This window comes from Ranitomeya variabilis, chromosome 1, assembly GCF_051348905.1.
Source record: "Ranitomeya variabilis isolate aRanVar5 chromosome 1, aRanVar5.hap1, whole genome shotgun sequence".
Taxonomy (NCBI): Eukaryota; Metazoa; Chordata; class Amphibia; order Anura; family Dendrobatidae; genus Ranitomeya; species Ranitomeya variabilis.
The window spans coordinates 603,314,311-603,339,906 of NC_135232.1; the positions used below are offsets into that span (position 1 = coordinate 603,314,311).

The following is a 25,596-nucleotide window of genomic DNA, read 5'->3' on the forward strand; positions in this document are numbered from 1 at the left end:
TTCTGGCACCAACAACCATGCCACGTTCAAAGGCACTCAAATCACCTTTCTTCCCCATACTGATGCTCGGTTTGAACTGCAGGAGATTGTCTTGACCATGTCTACATGCCTAAATGCACTGAGTTGCCGCCATGTGATTGGCTGATTAGAAATTAAGTGTTAACAAGAAGTTGGACAGGTGTACCTAATAAAGTGGCCGGTGAGTGTATATCTAACCATAACTACACATACACACACCGTATATACTCGAGTATAAGCCGAGATTTTCAGCCCTTTTTTAAGGCTACAAGTGCCCCTCTCGGCGTATACTCGAGTCATTGTCCCAGGGGGTTGGCGGGGAAGGGGGAGCGGCAGGAGAGGCGGCTGTCACATCATACTCACCTGATCCCGGCACGGTCTCTGCACGTCCCTGCTTCTCCGATGGTCTCTAGTGCCCGCAGCTCTTCTTGTGTTCAGTGGTCACGTGGTACCGCTCATTAAAGTAATGAATAAGGACGTGACTCCTCTCCCATAGGCGGAGCGCATATTCATTACTTTAATGAACAGTACCATGTGACTGTTGAAAACAGGTACAAGCTGCCAGCGCGCGCCGGAGACCATCGGAGAAGCAGGGACATACAGAGAGACCGCGTCAGAATGGGGTGAGTATGACGGGGGAGGGTGAGCCATGCAATATTCACCTGTCCCTGTTCCACCACCGTGCTGTGTCTTCCGCATCCTCTGGCTGTGACGTTCAGGTCAGAGGGCGCGATGACGTGGTTAGTGCATGCCCTCTGCCTGAACAGTCACTGCAGAGACCCAGAAAACACAACGGCGTGCGGCGGAACAGGGACAGGTGAATATCGCAAGTGCCGATGTCCTGAGCCAGCGGCGACTCCGGCACCTGACCATAGCGTGCCGGTGTCCCCGCCTGCTCAGGCCCCCGGCGCCCAGCGATGAGAGGTGAGTATTTCATTTATTTATTTTTTTTGTTTTTTTGTTAATCGCAGCAGCATACGGGGCATATTATTCTATTGAGTATCTTATGGAACCCATCAACCTTTGTGCAGCATTATATGGGGAATAATATGCTATGGAGCATCTTATGGGGCCATCAACCTTTGTGCAGCATTATATGGGGCATAATATATGGAGTATCTTAAGGGGCCATCATTAACCTTTTATGGTGCATTATATGGGGTGTATTTTGTATGGAGCATTATATGGGGCTCCTGATTCAATATGGATAGTCAAAAACACTTCACCTACTGATGTCTCAATTAATTTTACTTTTATTGGTATCTGGTATCTTTCTATTTTTGAAATTCACCGGTAGCTCCTGCATTTCCCACCCTAGGCTTATACTCGAGTCAATAAGTTTTCCCGTTTTTTTGTGGCAAAATTAGGGGTCTCGGCTTATACTCGGGTCGGCTTATACTCGAGTATATACAGTATATTTATTTTAAGTAATTTTTAACTTTGGAAGGGACGATGCTTAGCATTTGTTAAAGTGGGGGAGGCACCTGCTGCAGCTGGTTCTCTCACAGCCACACACAGGGCCACAGTGGAAGTGCAGGGTGACATGGTTGATCTCCTGGAACACAGTACGTTTCTTTCTACATTTTTCCCCTTCTATCTGTGATACGAAACCATATAGTATCAAAAAAGGAGAAGGGTGGCAATGCTAGGCAATTTTACAATTTTGCTTTTCTGTATTTTTTTTTCCTTTTTTACCCCGCTTCCCCCAATCGTTAAGAAATGATTTATGTCAAGTATAGTGACAAACTGAAAATGGTTGATAACAGAAAGTAATAGACACATTGAGATGAGGTTTGGCACAAGAAAGGGTTAACCATAGGCAGCTTTTCGCACACTAATAACATTTATGCGGCAGGCGAAGAAGATTTGCCTGGCAATTGGCATGCAGGGTGAATTAAGCAGAGATTGCTCCCCCACCCAGCAGCTTATCTGTTATTGCGAGGACTCCGCAGATGGAGCAGATGGGAGCCAAACAAACATGGCTGCAGCGCGCATTAATCACCCACCAGCGGCGGCGGGGTATCCTGCACCGAAAATCAAGATAGCTACCTTTTAACAGGGCAAAATAAATCCCCCTCCATCTATTAATCCAATCAAGAGACCCCCTTCTTATATCCCTAGGGTATCCGGGTGGGCGATCCAACACGTACCTGTCCCATCATGGCTGTACACCAGACAGGTGATGTTTGCTTTTGCGTCACTTGTTACCTAGAATAGAAACACCGATCAGTGAGGGGTTCCTGGCGCCCCCTACTGGCCTTAAACGGTTCATTTCCCATGTTCATAAACAAATATTACATTTTCATTCATTCTTGGAGATCTTACATTTCTTCTTTACAGCTCGTTGTTTTGGAGTCCGACCACCTCTGCTAAAAAGGAGAACATGCACAGGGCTGACAAGCACTTGGCTACTGTGCTTAGATTAACTGTTTTAAAGCCGGCGCAGATCCCAGGAGCGCCATTACCTCCTAATCTCAGCCAACTTCAGCACAGTGTTTACACAATAGACAGCAGCGGTGGTCGGTGTCCTAAGCAACGTGCAGTAAACTAAAGTATTTACAGCTGATGAACGGCTGGAAATTCTAATAAGCAGTAAATAGCAAAACTGCTTGTTTTTACAAGCCCAATCTGAGAATATCAAGCCATGAAAGAAGGAATAATCGTTTAAAGGGAAAGCCTTAAAGGAAAAGTGATTTAATTTACAACATACAATCTATGGGGGGCTGCAGTAGAGCCATGATCCACCGCTTTCACATGATATTCTTTGGTAAACTACAAAGGTACTGTAATGGGCATTAAGTGCCAACAGTGCCCCCAACAGCAAGGAGTGCTCCCTCTAGTGGCCAACTCTAGCTTAGCAGGTAATGAAAAAAAAAATGTTGTGCTCGGCTCCATAACCGTAAGAGATTTCGGGACTCACCATCCCTTTACAACAAGGGTAAACCCAAGCAGAAAACATGAGATTTACAGTTTACCCAACAGCGGGAGACTACCACTTTAGAGGATCTGTGTAATAGCAAGGTCGCACTACTTGACAACCAGCCATTTTAAGGAGGTTATCAGGGAGGATCAGTCAAGGAGGCTCAGTTACTAGAAAAACAGATTCAGGTGAAGGACCCCTTTAAGCGCATCCTTCCAGGCAAGACTCACCAAGTGATGGGGACAGAATTTCTTCAGGACGCCGTTATTCTCATTCTCGTTAATTTTCCGCTGGTCGTAGATCCTGGGAGAAAGACAGTAATGAGCTGACGCACTCTCATCTCTGCTATACCGCACTCTCATCTCTGCTATACCGCACTCTCATCTCTGCTATACCGCAGCATCCAGGTCACGTCATAACTACAGGAAAGCTAGGTGCTAGAGCAGACACAACATTGATGGTTGCCCAGCTATTGCATTCAACGTCACTTGATAATCTGGATTACCGGACATTTCTAGATTATTGAAAGCCTAAATTCAGCTCACCGAACAAACTGGTCTCGTCCTCCCACGGCAAACTGGTAGGTGTTGGCCGGGTTGACGTAGATGGTGTAGAGGCCGATCTTCTTTTCCTTCTCCTTAGTGACCACCAGTCTCCTTTAGGAGGGGGAAATTGGAGATGAGGAGGAGACATAACATGTGGCCACCGCGGAGCATAGCGGGGGAGTACTCACGAGGCCGGCCGATCCTGCCGCAGGTCAATGGTGAACACCACGGCATCCTCGCCGGCCGACAGGAAAGTGCATGGGGAGTCTGGCTCCAGCGCGAGCTGTGGAAAGAAAAACATAGGCTGTATCATTCAGGACGGTGCTCATCCTGCGCCTCCTGGTTGACTCCCACACCGCAGGTTTAAGATCGGTTACTCCTACGGGCAATCTTAGGCTTTTGCTAGGGTAAATGTAGGCATTAGCAATGCTGAAGTATAGGGAGAACAGGTTGTATTCAGCTACATTAGGAAAGAATTTTGAGGATTAGGAGAGAAAAGAAGCAGCGTAAAGCACAGACATTACCCACCTTATGCGAGGCACCTTTGTGCTGTGCCACCCGCTTTGTGTTTTTGCAGCACTGAGTGGCGGAGAGTTCTGCGACGCGTACCTGTCCGTCCCTGGCACACATCGCCAGGGTGGAGTCCCCGCTGTTCGGCAAGAATTTTGCCTTCGAAAGAATTAAAAAAAAATGAATAAAATATCACTATAAATTGAATCTGAAATACTCTGTGCTGCAAGAAATATTGTGCAAGGTCACACCAGGCAGCCCTGTCCTTATCAGAATCACTTCAATCCTTCCTTGACCTGTAAGTAGGTTGTGATCCCGAGTATAATCAGTCCTCCGGACGCCAAGGCACATTATATCAGCACCTGTGCGAAACGTGGAGGCCTCAAACCACCAGTCACATCGCAGTGCAAGGGAAAGACGCCATCTAATTACACTAGAATCGCAATAATTCCGCCCCCCCAGTGAGCCAGCATACAGCCGCTACCACGCTGTACCCCCAGTGAGCCGGCATATAGCTGCTACCATGCTGTCCCCTATGTACAAGAATACAACTACTATACTAATTGCTCCTATGTACAAGAATATAACTACTATAATACTGCTTCTATGTACAAGAATATAACTACTATAATACTGCTTCTATGTACAAGAATATAACTACTATAATACTGCCCCTATGTACAAGAATATAACTACTATAATACTGCTTCTATGTACAAGAATATAACTACTATAATACTGCCCCTTATGTACAAGAATATAACTACAATAATACTGCTCCTATGTACAAGAATATAACTACTATAATACTGCCCCTATGTACAAGAATATAACTACTATAATACTGCCTCCTATGTACAAGAATATCACTACTATAATACTGCCCCCTATGTACAAGAATATCACTACTATAATACTGCCCCCTATGTACAAGAATATCACTACTATAATACTGCCCCCTATGTACAAGAATATAACTACTATAATACTGCCCCCTATGTACAAGAATATAACTACTATAATACTACCCCTATGTACAAGAATATAACTACTATAATATTGCCCCCTATGTACAAGAATATCACTACTATAATACTGCCCCCTATGTACAAGAATATAACTACTATCATACAGCCCCCTATGTACAAGAATATAACTACTATAATACTGCCCCTTTGTACAAGAATATAACTACTATACTACTGCCCCTATGTACAAGAATATAACTACTATAATACTGCCCCCTATGTACAAGAATAAGAATATCACTACTATAATACTGCCCCTATGTACAAGAATATAACTACTATAATACTGCCCCTTTGTACAAGAATATAACTACTATACTACTGCCCCTATGTACAAGAATATAACTACTACTAGATAGTGGCCCGATTCTAACGCATCAGGTATTCTAGAATATGCATGTCCACGTAGTATATTGCCCAGTCACGTAGTATATTGCCCAGTCACGTAGTATATTGCCCAGTCACGTAGTATATTGCCCAGTCACGTAGTATATTGCCCAGTCACGTAGTATACTGCCCAGTCACGTAGTATACTGCCCAGTCACGTAGTATACTGCCCAGTCACGTAGTATACTGCCCAGTCACGTAGTATACTGCCCAGTCACGTAGTATACTGCCCAGTGACGTAGTATACTGCCCAGTGACGTAGTATACTGCCCAGTGACGTAGTATATTGCCCAGTGACGTAGTATACGTGGCTCTGTGCTGTAGTATATTGCACAGCGACGTAGTATACAGCACAGAGCCACGTAGTATATTGTCCAGTCACGTAGTATATTGCCCAGCTATGTAGTATATTGCCCAGCCACGTATGTCACAGGTTAAAAAATAAAAAATAAACATATACTCCCCTTCCGTGGGCCCCTTGTAGTCCAGCTTCCGGTCCCAAGGTTGGTATGAGCGCAGGACCTGTGATGACGTCGAGGTCACGTGACGTCATGGCATGTCCTTCTCGCGCAGGACCTGTGATGACGTCGCGGTCACATGACCGTGACGTCATGGCAGGTCCTCGTCGCATACCATCCTTGCCACCGGAACCTGCCGCTTGCATGGAGCGGTCACCGGAGCGTCGCGAGGAGCGGGAAAGGCGGCGGAAGGTGAGTATATAAGGATTTTTTTATTATTATTATTATTTTTAACATTAGATGTTTTTACTATTGACTCTGCATAGGCAGCATCAATAGTAAAAACTTGGTCACAAAGGGTTAATAGCGGCGGTAACGGAGTGAGTTACCCATGGCATAAAGCGGTCCGTTACCGCTGACATTAACCCTGTTTGAGCAGTGACTGCGGGGAGTATGGAGCAGGCGCCGGGCACTGACTGCAGGGGAGTAGGGCGGGACTAATCGGACTATGGCCGTCGCTGATTGGTCGCGGCAGCCATGACAGGCAGCTGGCGAGACCAATCAGCGACTTGGATTCCATGACAGACAAAGGCCGCGACCAATGAATATCCGTGACAGACAGACGGAAGTACCCCTTAGACAATTATGTAGTAGGATACTACTGCTCCCTATGTACAAGAATATAACTACTATACTACTGCTCCCCATGTACAAGAATATAACTACTATACTACTGCTCCCTATGTACAAGAATATAACTACTATACTACTGCTCCCTATGTACAAGAATATAACTACTATACTACTGCTCCCTATGTACAAGAATATAACTACTATACTACTGCTCCCTATGTACAAGAATATAACTACTATACTACTGCTCCCTATGTACAAGAATATAACTACTATACTACTGCTCCCTATGTACAAGAATATAACTACTATAATACTGCTCCCTATGTACAAGAATATAACTACTATACTACTGCTCCCTATGTACAAGAATATAACTACTATACTACTGCCTTCTATATACAAGAATATAACTACTATAGTACTGCCTCCTATGTACAAGAATATAACTACTATAATACTGCCTCCTATGTACAAGAATATAACTACTATAATACTGCCTCCTATGAACAAGAATATAACTACTATAATACTGCGCCCCTTGTACAAGAATATAACTACTATAATACTGCGCCCCTTGTACAAGAATATAACTACTATAATACTGCGCCTCTTGTACAAGAATATAACTACTATAATACTGCCCCTATGTACAAGAATACAACTACTATAAGGCCGGAGTCACACTACAGCGAGATACGGCCGAGTCTCGCAGGTTAAAAACAAGCTCTGGCACCGGCACTCCAGAGCGGAGCGTGCAGCTCCATGTATTGCTATGCGGCTGCACGCTCCACTCTGGAGTGCCGGTGCCAGAGATTGGTTTTAACCTGCGAGACTCGGCCATATCTCGCTGTAGTGTGATCATGGCCTAATACTGCCCCCTATGTACAAGAATATAACTACTATAATACTGCCCCTATGTACAACAATATACTGTAACTACTATAATACTGCCTCCTATGAACAAGAATATAACTACTATAATACTGCTCCTATGTACAAGAATATAACTACTATAATACTGCGCCCCTTGTACAAGAATATAACTACTATAATACTGCGCCCCTTGTACAAGAATATAACTACTATAATACTGCGCCCCTTGTACAAGAATATAACTACTATAATACTGTGCCCCTTGTACAAGAATATAACTACTATAATACTGCGCCCCTTGTACAAGAATATAACTACTATAATACTGCGCCCCTTGTACAAGAATACAACTACTATAATACTGCCCCTATGTACAAGAATACAACTACTATAAGGCCGGAGTCACACTACAGCGAGATACGGCCGAGTCTCGCAGGTTAAAAACAAGCTCTGGCACCGGCACTCCAGAGCGGAGCATGCAGCTCCATGTATTGCTATGCGGCTGCACGCTCCACTCTGGAGTGCCGGTGCCAGAGATTGGTTTTAACCTGCGAGACTCGGCCATATCTCGCTATAGTGTGATCCTGGCCTAATACTGCCCCCTATGTACAAGAATATAACTACTATAATACTGCCCCTATGTACAAGAATATAACTACTATAATACTGCCCCTATGTACAAAAATATAACTACTATAATACTGCCCCTATGTACAAGAATATAACTACTATAATACTGCCCCTATGTACAAGAATATAACTACTATAATACTGCCCCTATGTACAAGAATATAACTACTATAATACTGCACCTATGTACAAGAATATAACTACTATAATACTGCCCCTATGTACAAGAATATAACTACTATAATACTGCCCCTATGTACAAAAATCTAACTACTATAATACTGCCCCTATGTACAAGAATCTAACTACTATAATACTGCTCCTATGTACAAGAATCAAACTACTATAATACTGCCCCTATGTACAGGAATATAACTACTATAATACTGCCTCTTATATACAAAAATATAACTACTACAATACTGCCCCTATGTGCAAGAATATAACTACTATAATACTGCCCCTATGTACAAGAATATAACTACTATAATACTGCTCCTATGTACAAGAATATAACTACTATAATACTGCCCCTATGTATAAGAATATAACTACTATAATACTGCCCCTATGTACAAGAATATAACTACTATAATACTGCCCCTATATACAAAACTAACACTACTGTTACACCATCTCCATATGTAGAAGTACCTGAAACACGTTGCTTTTATGGCCGCTTTCAAACTCTAGCACGGGTTTCCTCTTTACCCAGTCCCACACCACCACTTTGAGGTCGTCACTTCCGCTGGCAAGCCAGGTCCCCCGCTGGTTGAAGTGCAGGGTGTTCACACACCCCAGGTGCCCTTCCAGGCCGTGCAGCAGTCTGAACCTCTGGACAAACCCTCTGGCCCCGCAGGCGTCGTAGATGAAGCGTCTGCTGCTTCCTATCTCCCTCTGCCTCAGGGCCCGTATTGCCTTCCAGCGCGGCCGGGTAAGGGGCGTCTTCTCAGATGACACCCAGTCTTCGAGGGCCTTCTCGTCGTCAGAGGAGTCGTGCTCGTGGTTGGCCCGTTTGCGCTGACCTCTCTTTCGCAGTCGATCCTCCTCTTCCTCCTCCTCCTCGTCCTCAGAGTGGGACCTGTTGTTCCCCCGGTTCTCGTCGTTAATGGAGTAGTGTCCTGTATCATCCATGCTGTCAGAGTCCTTATCCTCTCCTGAGCTCTCGGAGCAACTGTCTCTACTCTCGACGCGGTTTGTACCCGTCTCATCACCCGTGAGGCTCAAACTCATGTCGGATGCCTCCACTTCAATCCCAGAGGAGTTCTCCCTTCCTTCATCTGCTCCAGACATGTCTTCGGGGCTACTGGAGAAACTACCTGTCAAATCCAAAGTTCATAGCAATGTAATATAAATTTGGGTGGATTTCCCTTTTAAACCATTTGTTTATACCCTTTGCAGACATCAGGTGACGCTCTTCTATTGGGGGCTTACATACAATGACTGCTCCGAATAGCAGGATGGGGAGACTCCTATTCTGGACATCTCACCCCCTAAGGCCTCTTTCACACTTCAGTTGTTTGGCGTCAGTCTAAATCCGCCATTTTCCTCAAAAAACGGATCCGGTTTTTTTTTCGACGGATCCGTTTTTTTCCCCATAGACTTGCATTAGCGACGGATTGTGACGGATGGCCATCCGTTTTATCCGTCATGCGACGGATCCGTCAAAATTTGGCGGACGTCATCTAGACATGGACGGTCATTGCAACGTTTTTTGTCTGCGTTGAAATGGCGGATCGCGACGGATCCGTCGCGTCCGTCATTTCATAGAATGGCCACCTATGGGCGACGGATCCGTCGCGACCGTCATTTCGGCGGATCCGTCGCCCCAATCCGTTTTTTCAATTTTTTTCAATTGCGCATGCTCCAAAAAGTATATACAACCCCTGAGTAACGGATCTGTCAAAAAAACGGATCCGTTACATCCGTTTTTTCAACTATTGTGACGGATCCGTCGATCCGTCATTATGTCGGAAGTGACTGACGCCAAAAAACTGAAGTGTGAAAGAAGCCTTAGATGATGATTAATGTGACCACAGCACCAAGCAGTTAGCCATGCACCCACAGAAGGTTCACCGGGAACCACCGACTAGCAATGGACCTAAAGAAGACCCCCAAACTCCTACTAAAGGCTTACTGTGGAACACCAAGGACAAGACACGGCAACACAAGTGATCGCCTGATCGCAGGCTCAAGTCACTAACAGCACAGGGGAAAAAGGAGAAGAGGGACAAAGTGAAAGCAGCAAATCAACTACAGCAGGAAGGGGTTAAAGGGAAACTCCGCAGTTTGATTATGGTGATCCACCCCGGCCGCGCTGCCGCAGAGGACTTACCACTGGCCAGATCCGTTTTACCTTCGGCCATTTCTCCGCTGAAGGACATGGCGGCTCCCCGTTACTGATGAGAGCAAAATACCTGCAGAGAGAGCACACGAGGGTGAGGGGCCCCCGTAGTACACAGCTCGGGGGACCCCTATATAACATGTAACCACAGTACAGGGGAGGGGGGCCCCTATATAACATATAACCCACAGTACAGGGGAGGGGGGCCCCTATATAACATATATACCACAGTACAGGGGAGGGGGGCCCCTATATAACATATATACCACAGTACAGGGGAGGGGGGCCCCTATATAACATATATACCACAGTACAGGGGAGGGGGCCCCTATATAACATATATACCACAGTACAGGGGAGGGGGCCCCTATATAACATATATACCACAGTACAGGGGAGGGGGGCCCCTATATAACATATATACCACAGTACAGGGGAGGGGGCACTATATATCACAGAGGAAGGGGGAGAGGGGGACCCTATATAACATATACCACAGTAGAGGGGAGGGGGCCCCTATATAACATATATACCACAGTACAGGGGAGGGGGGCCCTATATAACATATATACCACAGTACAGGGGAGGGGGCACTATATATCACAGAGGAAGGGGGAGAGGGGGACCCTATATAACATATATACCACAGTACAGGGGAGGGGGCCCCTATATAACATATATACCACAGTACAGGGGAGGGGGGCCCCTATATAACATATATACCACAGTACAGGGGAGGGGGCACTATATATCACAGAGGAAGGGGGAGAGGGGGACCCTATATAACATATATACCACAGTACAGGGGAGGGGGCCCCTATATAACATATATACCACAGTACAGGGGAGGGGGGCCCTATATAACATATATACCACAGTACAGGGGAGGGGGCCCCTATATAACATATATACCACAGTACAGGGGAGGGGGCACTATATATCACAGAGGAAGGGGGAGAGGGGGACCCTATATAACATATATACCACAGTACAGGGGAGGGGGCCCCTATATAACATATATACCACAGTACAGGGGAGGGGGGCCCCTATATAACATATATACCACAGTACAGGGGAGGGGGCACTATTTATCACAGAGGAAGGGGGAGAGGGGGACCCTATATAACATATATACCACAGTAGAGGGGAGGGGGCCCCTATATAACATATATACCACAGTACAGGGGAGGGGGGCACTATATATCACAAAGGAAGGGGGAGAGGGGGCCCCTATATAACATATATACCACAGTACAGGGGAGGGGGGCCCCTATATACCATATATACCACAGTACAGGGGAGGGGGCACTATATATCACAGAGTAAGGGGGAGAGGGGGACCCTATATAACATATATACCACAGTAGAGGGGAGGGGCCCCTATATAACATATATACCACAGTACAGGGGAGGGGGGCACTATATATCACAGAGGAAGGGGAGAGGGGGACCCTATATAACATATATACCACAGTACAGGGGAGGGGGACCCCTATATAACATATATACCACAGTACAGGGGAGGGGGGCACTATATATCACAGAGGAAGGGGGAGAGGGGGCCCCTATATAACATATATACCACAGTACAGGGGAGGGGGCACTATATATCACAGAGGAAGGGGGAGAGGGGGACCCTATATAACATATATACCACAGTACAGGGGAGGGGGGCCCCTATATAACATATATACCACAGTACAGGGGAGGGGGCACTATATAACATATATACCACAGTACAGGGAAGGGGGGGCACTATATAACATATATACCACAGTACAGGGGAGGGGGACCCCTATATAACATATATACCACAGTACAGGGGAGGGGGGCACTATATAACAAATATACCACAGTACAGGGGAGGGGGCACTATATATCACAAAGGAAGGGGGAGAGGGGGCCCCTATATAACATATATACCACAGTACAGGGGAGGGGGGCACTATATATCACAGAGAAAGGGGGAGAGGGGGACCCCTATATATCACAGCACGAGGGGGAGGAGGGGGGCCCCTATATACCACAGTACAGGGGAGGGGGATCCCTATATAACATATATACCACAGTACGGGGAGGGGGACCCCTATATATCACAGTACAAGGTGGAGGAGGGGGACCCCTATATATCACAGCACGAGGGGGAGGAGGGGGGACCCCTATATATCACAGCACGAGGGGAGGGGGACCCCTATATACCACAGGACAGGGGAGGGGAACCCTATATAACATATATACCACAGTACAAGGAGGACGAGGGGACCCCTATGTATCACAGAACGGGGGAGGAGGGGGACCCTATATAACATATATACCACAGTAGAGGGGAGGGGGGCCCTATATAACATATATACCACAGTACAGGGGAGGGGGGGCACTACATATCACAGAGGAAGGGGAGAGGGGGACCCTATATAACATATATACCACAGTACAGGGGAGGGGGACCCCTATATAACATATATACCACAGTAGAGGGGAGGGGGCCCCTATATAACATATATAGCACAGTACAGGGGAGGGGGGGCACTATATATCACAGAGGAAGGGGAGAGGGGGACCCTATATAACATATATACCACAGTACAGGGGAGGGGGACCCCTATATAACATATATACCACAGTACAGGGGAGGGGGGCACTATATATCACAGAGGAAGGGGGAGAGGGGGCCCCTATATAACATATATACCACAGTACAGGGGAGGGGGCACTATATATCACAGAGGAAGGGGGAGAGGGGGACCCTATATAACATATATACCACAGTACAGGGGAGGGGGGCCCCTATATAACATATATACCACAGTACAGGGGAGGGGGCACTATATAACATATATACCACAGTACAGGGAAGGGGGGCACTATATAACATATATACCACAGTACAGGGGAGGGGGGCACTATATAACATATATACCACAGTACAGGGGAGGGGGGCCCCTATATAACATATATACCACAGTACAGGGGAGGGGGACCCCTATATAACATATATACCACAGTACAGGGGAGGGGGGCACTATATAACAAATATACCACAGTACAGGGGAGGGGGCACTATATATCACAAAGGAAGGGGGAGAGGGGGCCCCTATATAACATATATACCACAGTACAGGGGAGGGGGCACTATATATCACAGAGGAAGGGGGAGAGGGGGACCCTATATAACATATATACCACAGTACAGGGGAGGGGGGCACTATATAACAAATATACCACAGTACAGGGGAGGGGGCACTATATATCACAAAGGAAGGGGGAGAGGGGGCCCCTATATAACATATATACCACAGTACAGGGGAGGGGGGCACTATATATCACAGAGAAAGGGGGAGAGGGGGACCCCTATATATCACAGCACGAGGGGGAGGAGGGGGGGCCCCTATATACCACAGTACAGGGGAGGGGGATCCCTATATAACATATATACCACAGTACGGGGAGGGGGACCCCTATATATCACAGTACAAGGTGGAGGAGGGGGACCCCTATATATCACAGCACGAGGGGGAGGAGGGGGGACCCCTATATATCACAGCACGAGGGGAGGGGGACCCCTATATACCACAGGACAGGGGAGGGGAACCCTATATAACATATATACCACAGTACAAGGAGGACGAGGGGACCCCTATGTATCACAGAACGGGGGAGGAGGGGGACCCTATATAACATATATACCACAGTAGAGGGGAGGGGGCCCCTATATAACATATATACCACAGTACAGGGGAGGGGGCCCCTATATAACATATATACCACAGTACAGGGGAGGGGGACACTATATATCACAAAGGAAGGGGGAGGGGGGCCCCTATATAACATATATACCACAGTACAGGGGAGGGGGCCCCTATATACCATATATACCACAGTACAGGGGAGGGGGCACTATATATCACAGAGGAAGGGGGAGAGGGGGACCCTATATAACATATATACCACAGTAGAGGGGAGGGGGCCCCTATATAACATATATACCACAGTACAGGGGAGGGGGGGCACTATATATCACAGAGGAAGGGGAGAGGGGGACCCTATATAACATATATACCACAGTACAGGGGAGGGGGACCCCTATATAACATATATACCACAGTACAGGGGAGGGGGGCACTATATATCACAGAGGAAGGGGGAGAGGGGGCCCCTATATAACATATATACCACAGTACAGGGGAGGGGGCACTATATATCACAGAGGAAGGGGGAGAGGGGGACCCTATATAACATATACCACAGTACAGGGGAGGGGGACCCCTATATAACATATATACCACAGTACAGGGGAGGGGGCACTATATAACATATATACCACAGTACAGGGAAGGGGGGCACTATATAACATATATACCACAGTACAGGGGAGGGGGGCACTATATAACATATATACCACAGTACAGGGGAGGGGGGCCCCTATATAACATATATACCACAGTACAGGGGAGGGGGACCCCTATATAACATATATACCACAGTACAGGGGAGGGGGGCACTATATAACAAATATACCACAGTACAGGGGAGGGGGCACTATATATCACAAAGGAAGGGGGAGAGGGGGCCCCTATATAACATATATACCACAGTACAGGGGAGGGGGGCACTATATATCACAGAGAAAGGGGGAGAGGGGGACCCCTATATATCACAGCACGAGGGGGAGGAGGGGGGCCCCTATATACCACAGTACAGGGGAGGGGGATCCCTATATAACATATATACCACAGTACGGGGAGGGGGACCCCTATATATCACAGTACAAGGTGGAGGAGGGGGACCCCTATATGTCACAGCACGAGGGGGAGGAGGGGGGACCCCTATATATCACAGCACGAGGGGAGGGGGACCCCTATATACCACAGGACAGGGGAGGGGAACCCTATATAACATATATACCACAGTACAAGGAGGACGAGGGGACCCCTATGTATCACAGAACGGGGGAGGAGGGGGACCCCTATGTATCACAGTACAGGGGAGGAGGGGGACCCCTACATAGCACAGAGGAAGGGAGAGGAGGGGGACCCCTAAATATCACAGTACAAGGGCAGAGGAGAAGGACCCCTATATATCACTGTACAAGGGGGGAGGAGGGGAACCCCTATATCACAGTACAAGGGGGAGGAGAAGGACCCCTATATATCACTGTACAAGGGGGGAGGATGGGGACCCCTATATCATAGTATAAGGGTGGGAGGGGGACCCCTATATATCACATTACAAGGGGGAGGAGGGGGACCCCTATATATCAAATCGCAAGGGGGGGAGGAGAGGGACCCCTATATATCACAGTACGGGGGGAGAAGGGGGACCCTATATATCACAGCACGAGGGGGAGGAAGGGGGACCCCTATATACCACAGTACAGGGGAGGGTGACCCCTATATACCATAGTACAGGGGAGGGGGGCCCTATATCAGAGGAAGGGGGAGAGGGGGACCCCTATATATCACAGTACAAGGTGGAGTAGGGGGACCCTTATATATCACAGCATGAGGGGGAGGAGGGGGACCCCTATATACAACAGTACAGGGGAGGGGACCCCTATATAACATATACCACAGTACAAGGAGGACGAGGGGACCCCTATGTATCACAGTATGGGGGACCCCTATATAGCACAGAGGAAGGGAAAGGAGAGGGACCTCTATATATCACCGTACAAGATGTGAGGAGAAGGACCCCTATATATCACTGTACAAGGAGGGAGGAGGGGAACCCCTATATATCAAAGCGCAAGGTGGGAGGAGGGGGACCCCTATATATCACAGTGCAAGGGGGGAGGAGGGGGACCCCTATATATCATTGTACAAGAGTGGGAGGGGGACCCCAATTTATCACAGTACAAGGGGGATGAGGAAACCCCTATATATCACAGTACAGGGGGACGAGGGGACCCCTATATATCACAGTACAAGGGGGACGAGGTGACCCCTATATATCACAGTACAAGGGGGACCCTTATATATCACAGTAGGGGGGGATGAGGGGACCCCTATATATCACAGTAGGGGGGAGGAGGAGGACCCCTATATATCACAGTAGGGGGGAGGACGAGGGCACCCCTATATATCACAGTACGGTGGATGAGGGGACCCCTATATATCACAGTACGGGGGGAGATGAGGGGACCCCTATATATCACAGTACGGGGGGAGGAGGGGGACCCCTATATATCACAGTACAAGGAGGACGAGGGCACCCCTATATATCACAGTACGGTGGATGAGGGGACCCCTATATATCACAGTACGGGGGGAGATGAGGGGACCCCTATATATCACAGTACGGGGGGGGGAGGAGGAGGACCCCTAAATATCACAGTACAAGGAGGACGAGGGGACCCCTATATATATCACAGTACGGGGGCGAGGAGGGGGACCCCTATATAGTACAGTACAATTGGGGACCATAACATATTAAAGTACGGGGGGATAGAGGACCCCTATATATCACAGTACAAGGAGGACGAGGGGACCCCTATATATCACAGTACAGGGGGAAATGAGGGGACACCTATATATCACAGTACGGGGGGAGATGAGGGGACCCCTATATATCACAGTACGGGGGGAGATGAGGGGACCCCTATATAGTACAGTACAATTGGGGACCATAACATATTACAGTACGGGGAATAGAGGACCCCTATAAAGCACAATACTGGGGGGGGGACCCCTACATAACAGTAGAGAAGGCACAAGACCGGGCATTCTCCGGTGTAAGCCACTCACCTGGGATTCCCGTGGCGGTCGGTGCCGGGCAAGGTCCGGGGCGCAGCACTGGCAGGGGCTGCAGGAGGCCGCGCTGCTCCCGGTTTAGCGTCCGCGTCCTGGGCCCCGGCTGTAGTGTTACCAGGCCCGGGAGAGGGGAGGAGTCAGCACGTCCGACCAGCAACGGCAGCGGCCATGTCCTCACGGTCCCGCCCACTGATGGCGAGAAGCGCGACACCCGGATATACAGCTGTGTACACCGCACACATACATGTAAATACACTGCCATATACCCCACCGGTCATATGTATGTACACTGCCATATACCCCACCGGTCGTATGTATATACACTGCCATATACCCCACCGGTCATATGTATGTACACTGCCATATACCCCACCGGTCATATGTATATACACTGCCATATACCCCACCGGTCATATGTACATACACTGCCATATACCCCACCGGTCATATGTAAATACACTGCCATATACCCCACCGGTCATATGTACGTACACTGCCATATACCCCACCGGTCATATGCATATACACTGCCATATACCCCACCGGTCATATGTATGTAAACTGCCATATACCCCACCGGTCATATGTATATACACTGCCATATACCCCACCGGTCATATGTATGTACACTGCCATATACCCCACCGGTCATATGTACGTACACTGCCATATACCCCACCGGTCATATGTATATACACTGCCATATACCCCACCGGTCATATGTACGTACACTGCCATATACCCCACCGGTCATATGTATGTACACTGCCATATACCCCACCGGTCATATGTACGTACACTGCCATATACCCCACCTGTCATATGTATATACACTGCCATATACCCCACCGGTCATATGTATATACACTGCCATATACCCCACCGGTCATATGTATGTACACTGCCATATACCCCACCGGTCATATGTATATACACTGCCATATACCCCACCGGTCATATGTACGTACACTGCCATATACCCCACCTGTCATATGTATATACACTGCCATATACCCCACCGGTCATATGTAAATACACTGCCATATACCCCACCGGTCATATGTATGTACACTGCCATATACCCCACCGGTCATATGTATATACACTGCCATATACCCCACCGGTCATATGTACATACTCTGCCATATACCCCACCGGTCATATGTATGTACACTGCCATATACCCCACCGGTCATATGTATATACACTGCCATATACCCCACCGGTCATATGTACGTACACTGCCATATACCCCACCGGTCATATGTATATACACTGCCATATACCCCACCGGTCATATGTACGTACACTGCCATATACCCCACCGGTCATATGTATGTACACTGCCATATACCCCACCGGTCATATGTACATACACTGCCATATACCCCACCGGTCATATGTACGTACACTGCCATATACCCCACCGGTCATATGTATATACACTGCCATATACCCCACCGGTCATATGTATATACACTGCCATATACCCCACCGGTCATATGTACGTACACTGCCATATACCCCACCTGTCATATGTATATACACTGCCATATACCCCACCGGTCATATGTAATTACACTGCCATATACCCCACCGGTCATATGTATGTACACTGCCATATACCCCACCGGTCATATGTATATACACTGCCATATACCCCACCGGTCATATGTACATACACTGCCATATACCCCACCGGTCATATGTATGTACACTGCCATATACCCCACCGGTCATATGTATATACACTGCCATATACCCCACCGGTCATATGTACGTACACTGCCATATACCGTCCCCACCGGTCATATGTATATACACTGCCATATACCCCACCGGTCATATGTACATACACTGCCATATACCCCACCGGTCATATGTATGTACACTGCCATATACCCCACCGGTCATATGTATGTACACTGCCATATACCCCACCGGTCATATGTATATACACTGCCATATACCCCACCGGTCATATGTACGTACACTGCCATATACCCCACCGGTCATATGTATGTACACTGCCATATACCCCACCGGTCATATGTACATACACTGCCATATACCCCACCGGTCATATGTATGTACACTGCCATATACCCCACCGGTCATATGTATATACACTGCCATATACCCCACCGGTCATATGTACGTACACTGCCATATACCCCACCGGTCATATGTATATACACTGCGATATACCCCACCGGTGATATGTACATACACTGCCATATACCCCACCGGTCATATGTATGTACACTGCCATATACCCCACCGGTCATATGTATATACACTGCCATATACCCCACCGGTCATATGTACGTACACTGCCATATACCCCACCGGTCATATGTATATACACTGCCATATACCCCACCGGTCATATGTATATACACTGCCATATACCCCACCGGTCATATGTATATACACTGCCATATACCCCACCGGTCATATGTACATACACTGCCATATACCCCACCGGTCATATGTATATACACTGCCATATACCCCACCGGTCATATGTATATACAGTGCCATATACCCCACCGGTCATATGTATCTACACTGCCATATACCCCACCGGTCATATGTATATACACTGCCATATACCCCACCGGTCATATGTATATACACTGCCATATACCCCACCGGTCATATGTATATACACTGCCATATACCCCACCTGTCATATGTATATACACTGCCATATACCCCACCGGTCATATGTATATACACTGCCATATACCCCACCGGTCATATGTATATACACTGCCATATACCCCACCGGTTATACAGTACAGATCAAAAGTTTGGACACACCTTCTCATTTAAAGATATTTCTGTATTTTCATGACTGAAAATTGTACATTCACACTGAAGGCATCAAAACTATGAATTAACACATGTGGAGTTATATACTTAACAAAAAAGATTGAAACAACTGAAAATATGTCTTATATTCTAGGTTCTTGGAAGTAGCCACCTTTTGCTTTGATGACTGCTTTGCACACTCTTGGCATTCTCTTGATGAGCTTCAAGAGGTAGTCATCGGGAATGGTCTTCAAACAATCTTGAAGGAGTTCCCAGAGATGCTTAGCACTTGTTGGCCCTTTTGCCTTCACTCTGCGGTCCAGCTCACCCCAAACCATCTTGATTGGGTTCATCTGGCGTAGCACCCCATCACTCTCCTTCTTAGCCCTTACACAGCCTGGAGGTGTGTTTGGCGTCATTGTCCTGTTGAGAAATAAATGATTGTCCAACGCAAACCGGATGGAATAGCATGCCGCTGCAAGATGCTGTGGTAGCCATGCTGGTTCAGTATGCCTTCAATTTTGAATAAATCCCCAAAAGTGTCACCAGCAAAGCACCCTCACACCATCATACCTCCTCCACCATGCTTCACGGTGGGAACCAGGCATGTAGAGTCCATCCGTTCACCTTTTCTGCATCGCACAAAGACACAGTGGTTGGAACCAAAGATCTCAAATTTGGACTCATCAGACCAAAGCAGATTTCCACTGGTCTAATGTCCATTCCTTGTGTTCTTTAGCCCAAACAAGTCTCTTCTGCTTGTTGCCTGGCCTTAGCAGTGGATTCCTAGCAGCTATTTTACCATGAAGGCCTGCTGCACAAAGTCTCCTCTTAACAGTTGTTGTAGAGATGTGTCTGCTGCTAGAACTCTGTGTGGCATTGACCTGGTTTCTAATCTGAGCTGCTGTTAACCTGCGATTTCTGAGGCTGGTGACTCGGATAAACTTATCCTCAGAAGCAGAGGTGTCTCTTGGTCTTCCTTTCCTGGGGCGGTCCTCATGTGAGCCAGTTTCTTTGTAGCGCTTGATGGTTTTTGCCACTGCATTTAGGGACATTTTCAAACTTTGCCCAATTTTTCGGACTGACTGACCTTCATTTCTTAAAGTAATGATGGCCACTCGTTTTTCTTTACTTAGCTACTTTTTTCTTGCCATAATACAAATTCTAACAGTCTATTCAGTAGGATTATCAGCTGTGTATCCACCAGACTTCTGCACAACACAACTGATGGTCCCAACCCCATTTATAAGGCAAGAAATCCCACTTATTAAACCTGACTGGGCACACCTGTGAAGTGAAAACCATTCCCGGTGACTACCTCTTGAAGCTCATCAAGAGAATGCTAAGAGTGTGCAAAGCAGTCATCAAAGCAAAAGGTGGCAACTTTGAAGAACCTAGAATATAAGACATATTTTCAGTTGTTTCACACTTTCTTGTTAAGTATATAATTCCACATGTGTTAATTCATAGTTTTGATGCCTTCAGTGTGAATGTATAATTTTCATAGTCATGAAAATACAGAACAATCTTTAAATGAGAAGGTGTATCCAAACTTTTGGTCTGTACTGTATGTATATATGTATATACAATGCCATATACCCCACCGGTCATATGTATATACACTGCCATATACCCCACCGGGTCATATGTATATACACTGCCATATACCCCACCGGTCATATTTTTATACACTGCCATATACCCCACCGGGTCATATGTATATACACTGCCATATACCCAACCGGTCATATGTATATACACTGCCATATACCCCACCGGTCATATATATATACACTGCCATATACCCCACCGGTCATATGTATATACACTGCCATATACCCCACCGGTCATATGTATATACACTGCCATATACCCCCACCGGTTATATGTATTTACACTGCCATATACCCCACCGGTTATATGCATATACTATCTGTTTCCAGCCAGCTAACACTCGGCATGCTCATTGCTATCTAATTAACGCTGCTAGTGATTAAACTAAAGTAAATAATGTATATACCTATAGAAGAAGGCACCACGCACAAATGATATAAAAATCACTTTATTAGTATCAAAAAGTACAGACCATAAATGGTCCTAAAAAAGCCAAACATGGGCAGCAGGTAAGAGACAACAAACACAGAAAAGGTAGACACCTGGTACACAATCGTAGCGATGTATACATACATATACTAATACATCTATAACGCTCACATTGCATATTATTTAGCATCAAACATTTCAATCCATAGTTGGGTATAGTATAACAGTATTTTACAGAAAAATGTCTAAATAAGAATATGACATACGGATTTCATATATGGTCCCATATAGAAGGCTGATATGCCACATAGAGCCACATATAACAAGTATCCCACAAAAGCATAATCAGTTATACAAATACTTATCTGGAATGTTAAATGACACACCAGCACATATTTACCAAACAATGGAGCAAGAACCAGGAGTCCGCCACACCCGACGCGCGTTTCGCATGAAGTTGCTTCGTCCAGGGGTGGTGGGACGCTGGTAAGGTACCTTTTTACTAAATCTGGAATGTTCCAAAGAGGAGATCGAGATCCTCAAGAAGGAAATGGAGAAAAATATGCTGGAATGGGAGAATCAAATATCTGGCACTAAAACGAAAAAATTCCAGAGAGACCTGGAAGATAAAAATTCCATTCAGGTCTTTAAGTGGAATATAAAGAGAGCAACTAAAAAAGATGCGTCTGTGTTAGAATCGACCGATGTCTCCCTAACTGGACTATCAACTACATCCTCTACTAGCAACAGGAGATATCCTCTCAGATTCAATCGACGACGATTTGATCAAGGCCAAAGAGAGAGGACTAGAAAACAAAAGGATACCATTCGAGACTTGGGCAACTCGAATTCCTCACTGAAGGTAATTAATTTATCTGAAGTACCCCTATCTGCTGATCATATTTCCGTTTTAAGTCATGGCCTGTCTTTCTCTCCTGCTTCAAGTTTTGATAGGTTTGCAGCAGTCAAGGATCTCCATCTTTTTGCCAGGAAACTGACTTTTAAAAAAATGTTTTCTAAACAAGAGGCGACATCTACGTCAGCCGCACTATCTGACTCACAGGTTCTTGGAATCTTGGAGGACCTGGCAGAGGAATCGGAAGGTCCACTGAGAGGTAATTTTCCGAGTCATCTTCTCCCTAAGTCAACTAAATTCCCGCAGATCTCAACATATCCAGAGATTGACCTCTTTGTCCGTGCAGTGAGTAGGGACATCCAAAATGTCCCAGAGTCTATTCATAGAGACAATCTCATGCAACGTGAAAGAGATGCCTTAAAGGAATTGCAAAATATGAAGTCGGTAACGATTAAACCTTCGGACAAAGTTGGAAATGTGGTGCTATGGCCCATTGAACTTTATGAGAGGGAAATGCTGAAACAGCTTAATAATAGTAATTGCTATAAACGTCTGACATTTAATCCTCTTTTGAAATTTAGATCTGAGCTGAAGGAATTACTCGTGCAAGCGGTTGAACAAGACGTAATCACTACTAAACAAATGGAGGGACTGTTGATTGAAGATCCTACTGTAGCGGTAATCTATTTATTACCTAAAATACACAAAAACTCAGTTACTCCCCCAGGTAGACCTATTGTTTCAGGAATAAATAGTATCTGTGATCCCCTATGTAAACTTATCGATTGTTACCTGAATCCCCTGGTTGAGACTCTTCCATCCTACCTCAAGGATACCACCGATGCTCTCAGGAAACTTGAGGGCATCCACCTTGAGGAAGACATGTGTTTAGTGACATGCGATGTAGAGTCACTCTACACCTCAATAAGACATCAGGATGGAATTCAGGCTACACAGTTTTTTCTCGAAACCAGTGGGTGTGATCGAGCTCTCTGTGAGTTTCTTGTTAATGCCCTACAGTTTATTTTAACACACAATTTCTTCTACTTTAAGGAGTCCCTCTTCCTGCAGCTCCAGGGGACAGCTATGGGGGCGTCCTGTGCACCCTCGTATGCAAATCTCTTCCTGGGGCTGTGGGAGAGGGACATCTTTCAAACCAATCCAAATGCTCTTTGTTCAGGTGTCATAGCATGGTGGCGTTTTATTGACGACGTACTTGTCGTCTGGCAGGGGTCTGAAACAGATCTTCATTCCTTTTTTGAATATCTTAATAGGAATGATTTGAATATTAAATTAACCTACAAGAGCAGCAGACAGGAGATTGAATTTTTGGATGTCCTTATTCAAGTTGACGAATTAGGTGACATCCAGACTGACCTCTTTCGAAAGAAGACGGCAGTTAACACTTTACTTCAAGCCACCTCCCAACACCCTAGACATCTACTTAAAAATATCCCAACAGGCCAATTCCTGCGAGCAAGAAGGATTTGCTCTAATAATTCTCTTTTTGAAAGACAGGCCGAAGATCTATGTACCAAATTTCAAGAACGTGGATATGGCAGGAAATCGATTTGCCAAGCATACACACGAGCTCGGCTGAGTAATCGGAGTGATCTGCTACAGAACAAACCAAAAATGGATAAAGGGATTGATTCTAAGGTACGATGCATCTTTGACTATAATTCACGCAGTAATGAGGTGTTTGAAATTTTACAGAGACATTGGTCGATTCTTTCACTTGACAGTACCCTCTCCCGATTTATCGGGGAAGCTCCTTCAGTAACTTATAGGAGAGCTCGTAATTTACGAGATCATTTGGTTCACAGTTACCACAAGGGTAATACATCTAAATTAATCCTTGGTTCAAAAGGCCCTCCTTGGGGTTGCTACCCGTGAAGTAAATGTGTAGCGTGCAAGAATGTAGAGAAATCAAAAGAATTTGTTAATTCAGATTCCACTAAAAAATATGTGATTACTCACAACATTAGCTGTACCACCAAAGCCTTTGTCTATCATGCCACTTGCTTATGCGGCCTAATCTATGTGGGCATGACAACCCGTGAGCTTCGAAGACGTGTCCGGGAGCATATCCTGGATATTGAAGGGGCCGTGACTGCGAGTGACATTTCCATATTAAAACCTATCCCACGTCACTTCAGGGAAGTACACAATTGTGATCCATCAGGCCTGAAGTTCAAGGGCATTGACAGGGTGTTCATAGGCCCACGTGGGGGAAATTGGAAGCGCTTATTAGCGCAGAAAGAAACAAAATGGATTTTCAAATTAAACACCATCTCCCCATTTGGACTAAATGAGCACAATAGTTTTCAGCCCTTTTTATAGTTGTCAGCATTCCCTTCGGACACCGGTTTTTCCGTCTCCGTGCTTTCTCTAATGTCTTGGTTATTTTGTTTGCTCAATGCATGTTTTTATATATATATCTGGTTTATAATAAATCTCTTTTGAGTTTTGTGTGTCGTTGGTTTTTAATTATATTTTTCTATTTTATTTTTATTTAGGTTGTGGTCAAGTCCTGTTTCACTTAATGGCACGATATTGTCCTTCACTTCATGGAGCTTTGAGTCTAGTCCAACTCTACACATATATCTTTGTCTTTATCTTGGTCTAATTATGTTGATAATTCACATTCATCACTGTATTATCTACTACTTAATACATTTTAACTGTTCACGTATATTTTTAGGTGCAATAAAAATCGCTTTATTTGTTTATTATCACTTTCTCTATTGAGATTTCTATCACATGTTTATATCATATTGAT

At 46.0% G+C, this 25,596-nt stretch overlaps 1 protein-coding gene across 1 annotated transcript in view; it reads right to left on the reverse strand.

The window, feature by feature from the left end:
- Positions 1–17,240, reverse strand: part of DCAF8 (DDB1 and CUL4 associated factor 8) — a 31,897-nt gene extending 14,657 nt beyond the window's left edge. Inside the window, exons 1-8 of the mRNA XM_077259333.1 lie at positions 17,093–17,240; positions 10,341–10,422; positions 8,660–9,324; positions 4,012–4,152; positions 3,672–3,766; positions 3,484–3,594; positions 3,169–3,241; positions 2,169–2,226 (exon numbers count right to left, since the gene is read on the reverse strand). Of these exons, the coding sequence (XP_077115448.1) occupies positions 2,169–2,226; positions 3,169–3,241; positions 3,484–3,594; positions 3,672–3,766; positions 4,012–4,152; positions 8,660–9,324; positions 10,341–10,389 (1,192 nt within the window). The 5' untranslated portion in view covers positions 10,390–10,422; positions 17,093–17,240. The remainder of the gene's footprint in view (positions 1–2,168; positions 2,227–3,168; positions 3,242–3,483; positions 3,595–3,671; positions 3,767–4,011; positions 4,153–8,659; positions 9,325–10,340; positions 10,423–17,092) is intronic.
- Between the last annotated feature and the right edge of the window lie 8,356 nt (positions 17,241–25,596).